Source organism: Telopea speciosissima, chromosome 1 (assembly GCF_018873765.1).
Source record: "Telopea speciosissima isolate NSW1024214 ecotype Mountain lineage chromosome 1, Tspe_v1, whole genome shotgun sequence".
Taxonomy (NCBI): domain Eukaryota; kingdom Viridiplantae; phylum Streptophyta; class Magnoliopsida; order Proteales; family Proteaceae; genus Telopea; species Telopea speciosissima.
In genome coordinates, this window is record NC_057916.1 from 56088977 (window position 1) to 56094976 (window position 6000).

The window sequence follows — 6000 nt, forward strand, 5'->3', positions numbered from 1 at the left end:
CTTCCTGCTGTGATCCATTCACTTCAAGGACCGGGTCCTCTGCCTCCCGACGAGAGCCCGTAGGTCCACCCAAAGCTCCTCTTTGAGCGACGGTTGGAGCAACGGCTGCTGCAGCGGCGGCGGCAGCCCTTGTAATCTTTGATTGGTTTCTAGTATTAGTCATGGTGGGATCTTCGCAGGTTTCTGTTCTTCGCTTCCCACAGACTGCGCCAAAATATTGCACAAAGAATGTTGCCAGAGGAAGATCCTCAGGCAACTTTCAAGCTAACCCTGGGCTAGGAAAGAATATGGAAAACGAAGATAGCTCTTTCACGTTTCTTGATTTCTCTATTGATTGAAGAATGAGAATGATGTACATGGGTAACAGGACTCCTATTTATACAAGTTCATGTCCAATCCTGTTCCTATTACATCTCTCCGATCCGCTAGAGGACTTTTTCTTTCTGGTAAGGTGGTCCCTGCATGCTCGGATTAGGAAACCCTCGCAAGAACCAAGATTCTCCCCTCAAATCTTGGGATCTTCCCTGTTTTTGCACATGAATTACGGTTATAAGCGTATACCCACTTGGAAGTTCACAACTATCTTTGTTGGTGTGTCTAGGCCTGTATAACTGTCTCGTGTGTGGCCCTCCATGTTTCTGACCGGGGGCCGATTTCTTGTAACCCAAGTCAAGCCACGTGTCAAGCAGATATTGGATAGACAAAATATGGTGTATCAATACATATAGTGTATGAGTTCAACTGTGAACAAAAATGGCGTGAAATGTCTTCTTGCGAATTGTGCTGAATGTGCTTGTGTGAGCACCATAAATGACTGCCATGTGTAGTGTTGCATTTCATGCATTTAAGTATATGTTTTGAGCACATGACTTGAATGTTGACCGATGCCGAATGTGAAACGAGAAGGTACTATGTATGTAATGTGATGGAACAAATAATAGTAGGATTAAGTATGATTACTATTAGGAATTGGATCTTTCTGGAATTGGGTATGGACACAATTATTAAAAAATGGAAAGATAAAAGATTAACGAGAAATAATAGTGAGGAAAAAGATATTTTAAATAAATTCACTAGGGGAAGCGTAGAAAAGGTTCATATTGTGTTTTATTGATGAATGTTTGTGTATGTGAAACTCTGAATGATGAAATAGTGGATTTCCTCAATCAAGGGGGGGGAATGGAGTAAGAGGTAAGAATTAGAGATACCCCACTTCGTAGAGTGGGATGATGGATACCTCATGTGGATGGGGGGATGCATGAGACGATAGATGAACCATAGACATGTACCTCACCTAGCGGGGGTAAGGATAGGGTGGAGAGTACAGATATGGTGATGGTAGACATCGTGGTTGTAGAGGCAGATGTGTTAGGATTATAATTTGTGACCATCTCACTGTGAGTATGGTGATGGCTTGATGATGCATTACAATATGATAGTGTGAGATCCAACCACCATGAGAGTGGGTGTGGGATGATTCATGGGGACGCTTGTATGATGGAAACTTCGGAAATAGAAAACATTAAGTATGAGGAAACATGAAATAGAATTATGGTAATAATGAAATATTGAAAATGATGATGAAATTGATGAACTGTTACAATAAGTAAAATGATATGAGCATTGATTTACAATCGTACACTAGTTTAAAGTATTTCCTACTTATTGGGCTGTTGTAGCTCATTCCTCGTGGAAATTATATTTTATGGAACCTTCAGAATTGGAAGGTGGCGACCACATTGGATGAGGGGGGAGCCGTGTTGTTGATTATTTTGTGATTTTATACAAGTGTTGTTTATACTTGTAAAGAACATTATTTTGTATGGGAATGGATGACATATATATATATATATATATATATATATATATATATATATATTGTAATTGCTGTAATTTGTAATTTATGCTTCCGCTTATATTGGACCCTGATGTTCAAGGTTATAGTCATAATGGAAAGTTGAAATGTTGTATCAATAGTATTCATATTGTGTGTCGATAAGATCTTACAATCTCTGCCCGTGAGGGCTGCTCTTTCCCTTATACTGGTACTGGGGCGTTACAATGGAAGGGGGTTGTCATCTACCAAAGGAAAGGTGAAGAATTAGAGATGCAAATAATGTTTGAAAAAGCAAATCTCAAATTCTATGAATTGAAGCCATATTTCAATTCTAATAATTGGTAAAAATTTGCAAATTGAGAACTAGAATTGAATCTAGCTATAAGTTCCCTAAAACTTTAATTAGAGCTGATCGAGGTTATGTAATTAAGTCCAAAACTAAGAAACATAAGATGAATAACCAGAAATTTTAAATGTATCTCTTATTCTTTTTTCCAATTTCTTGTCTACTCTAAAAAACAAATACAAGTACAAATGGATATAAAGAACTCTGATGTCAATAACCTACCAATGTTTGAATTAATATAGTATGGGGTTTACTATCTCTAACGAGGCACTCCAATCCTCATGAGAGCAACATATGCAATGAGCCTATAACCTATAAGCATCAAGAATAAGGCAACAATAGAGACAGCCGTCTGATCAAGCCCTACAATCTTTACGGCTGGAAACTCACCAACCAAGCAGGTAGTGTTGGTACCGCACCGGTACGTGTCACTGGACTTAAATTGTGATTCCAATAATAGCTTGTAGGTGTAATGGCTAACAGAGATGTATTTAATCCATGCTATGAAGGCAGGGACGTGTTGCACATAGTACCCACTAGCAAGAAGAAACGTGAGCACTAAGACAGATCCAAGGGTCGTCGCAGATTTAAGGTTCATTACTAATGCACCAATAGCAAGTCCCATGCCTTGAGTCACCATTACGCTTAGTAATAAAACCAACAAGGTCTCTATGAAGTTTCCTGCTGTGGACTTAAATCCTGCCATCCAATAGGTTATGATGACAAAAATGGTTGGGAGAACAAGCTCCATGGGAAGGTCGCCTACGGTCCTGGCCATAAAGTAGGAAGAAAGTCTATACATCCCCGAAGATCTCTCCTTTGTGAGCATCATGCGCTCTTGAGGGAAGGTGAATATAGCCTGGAAGAGAGGGAAGAAGCCCCAAAACCCAGAGTAAAAGAAAAGTAGTCCAATCTGCACGCTCAAAATCAAAGAAGGATGGAAGGTTATAACAGAAGGTGTTACTCAAGGAAGCTTTAATTGTCAAGCCTGAACCCTAGGGAGATTGTTTATTCCTTACCTGATCTTGTAAGTGAGCATTGGATTGCCACCATAGCAGCCCTGAAAGGATAGCAACAACCAAAACCTGACTGATTTTGATGCCTGAAAAGGACTCATGCTTCCTCTCTTTTAGTCCCCTCTGAAGCAACACTGAAAACTGCTGTCCCCAAGTTGTGCACCATCGATCAAATTGCTTATGGCCAGTGCCATCTGAGAGCTGATTGCTCATTTCATTTAATTCTTCCTTCAATTTGTCAGAAAGGTTGCTCTTGTAAGCAGAGATTAAAGCCTGCTTCACAGCTACTCTGTCCTCCTCTCTATCATCCGAATAAACACCTAATGAAGTATTAGGATTAATTCCTCTTACAGTTATCAAAAGCAAACATCAAATTATCATGTGAATTCTTGTCTCCTAGTTTCCTTGTCCTACATGCTATTTTGATTTAGGATATGCTCTACTATCATTTCCTCAATGAATCTTACGTCCCGTTTGTCTGGTATTAGTTCTCCCGTTACTATAACGGTGTTGGGCAAAATTTTGATTCTTTTGAGTGACTCTTGTTAGTTTCACTATCAGTGAGCATATGTGTCCTATTAGTGTCAACTTCTAAAATTCGAATTCTCAAAAACTTGCTCCCAAAAGAATAATAAAATCAAGGAACCACTATAAAATATATATATAGGGTTTAGGTTTAAGCACAAGGTTGCTTAAAGCATTACACCCTGTATCAGGTTTGGAATACTCAGGCTGCTACCTCCAACTAGTATTTATAGAAAAACTAAGGTTTAGGTCATATGGATTAATTATTAGATTGCCCCTCATAACCTCAGCTTTAATACAAGTAAAATTATATTAAAACATATGAAGAGATATTATATCAATACCCTTACATATATATGATATTAAATGAGGCTGATTCCTATACATACCGTTTGCAAGATCGAGAAGGAAGTCTGAAGGGTTCATGGCGACAGACGGGGCATAACCAATGGTGGAGAAGTAATCCATGGCTCCGGCCCCTTTTCCGAAATACAAAGAGTTACCCTCTGACAACAGCAAAACCTTATGAAACATGTAATACAGCCTGCTTGAAGGCTGGTGTATGGTCATCACCACTGTCCTTCCACCTTCCGCAAGCTCCCACAATGTCGACACAATTCGCTGGGCCGTCGTTGAGTCAAGCCCTGACGTGGGCTCATCGAGAAATAGCAGGCTTGGGTTGATCAGCATTTCTTGCCCAATGCTGACCCTTTTACGTTCTCCCCCAGAAACGCCTCTCAACAATGGCCCTCCTATTATGCTATTCTTGCACCGAGACAAGCCGAGTTGAGTTATCACCGCTTCCGCATGCATGATTTTTTCTTCTCTGGTAAGACTGTTGGGAAGCCGTAGAAGAGCAGTGAAAACAAGGGTCTCAATGACAGTGAGGTGGGGATAGAGAACATCATCTTGAGTAACAAAACCAGTGTTTCTCTTCATTGGGTTGGAGAATGGCTGGCCATTGTATGTTATCGTTCCTCCAAGGTGTCCACCAAGTCGGCCACCCAATGCAGTTAAAAGGGTCGTTTTACCGCTGCCTGAAGGACCTAACATGGCTAACATCTCCCCTGGTGATACCACACCTGTTACCCCTTTCAAGATCACTCTCTCTTCGGTTTTGGAGGACCTTCTAGTACTCAGGAATCCTCCTTTTTGCGTTTTGATCTTGTACACCACGTCTTCAAACTGCAACACAAAATCAATGTCGATACCGTTTAGTGACGACCATGATCAATAGTTTTAAAAAAAAAAAAAAAAGTAATTAAACTGGAATGCCAAAGAAGATTAAATAGAATGGACCTTAAGCGTAATGATACGGTTGGCCTTCTTAAAGATTGCAGGAACTTCTGGTTCTTGTGACTGATGAAAGGTAGCATTCTGAGCCTCCATATCCCCCATCTCGGTTACCTTCTATACTTCAAATTTATTTTCACTTTTTGAAACAGAAAAAAAAGAGATGCATGTCCCTTCTCTCTCTCAACCCCCAAATATCTCTTGGGAGTAAAGACTGGAGACTCTCTCCCCTGCTTCTTGTTTATCTTCTTCGTTCTTCCTTGTTTCAGTTGGTCTCCTGATTTGTCTTGCTGGATTTAGGTTCAGGGAAGAGAGAGGAAGGATTGATAAAGAGGTGTAATGAGGAGAGAAGGAAATAGAGGAGTAATAAGCGATGAGGGTTATTTCGTTGGCATCGTCTTTCATGCGATGCCAATATCGAAAGAAAGATGAATGTGTGATTGATGAGATGGGCGGTTTGAAAAGAGAAATTTACTAATTACTCAACAGCGATAGTTGAGCTTGAGCCATTCTGGGCTCTTTTTACGGTGCTGAGCTGTTTGCCACAACCGCGTCTACAGCTCCACTTTGTTATTCGGTTAATGGCTGAGTTGATCGCCTAATAACGCCCACGCTTTCACCCTCTAGAAACAATCTCTCTTCTTGCTGAAATTCCTCATATTATTCATCACTTCTATTTATCGGTAACTTCTCTCATTTATTCACTCCACGAGCTCTCACTAGTCCCTAATGGGTGACGTATCTTCTTTTGTATGTAATAACAAGAAGGGGAAATATGAAAGAATTTGGAAGATTATCACGTGTTCTGGATGAATGGGGGACCCCTCAAATTCCCAATGGGAGGTGGAGCTACTACATGGAAAATTATCCTCTCCAATTCCCTAAAGCTCGGCAGTGCTAGGTGGAGATGCCGACATATGGTAGCTCGAACATTCAACGGTCCAAGCTCAACATAGTCAATGAGCTTGGACCGTTGGATGACT

At 40.5% G+C, this 6000-nt stretch overlaps 1 protein-coding gene across 1 annotated transcript; it reads right to left on the bottom strand.

Moving 5' to 3' along the window:
- Positions 1-2405: 2405 nt before the first annotated feature.
- LOC122645100 (ABC transporter G family member 9) lies at positions 2406-5196 on the bottom strand. The gene is made up of 4 exons (XM_043838449.1): positions 5024-5196; positions 4114-4909; positions 3203-3519; positions 2406-3096 (listed from the first exon to the last, which is right to left on the bottom strand). The coding sequence occupies exons 1-4, from the start codon at positions 5120-5122 to the stop codon at positions 2443-2445; spliced, it is 1866 nt and encodes a 621-aa protein (XP_043694384.1). The 5' UTR covers positions 5123-5196; the 3' UTR covers positions 2406-2442.
- Positions 5197-6000: the final 804 nt, after the last annotated feature.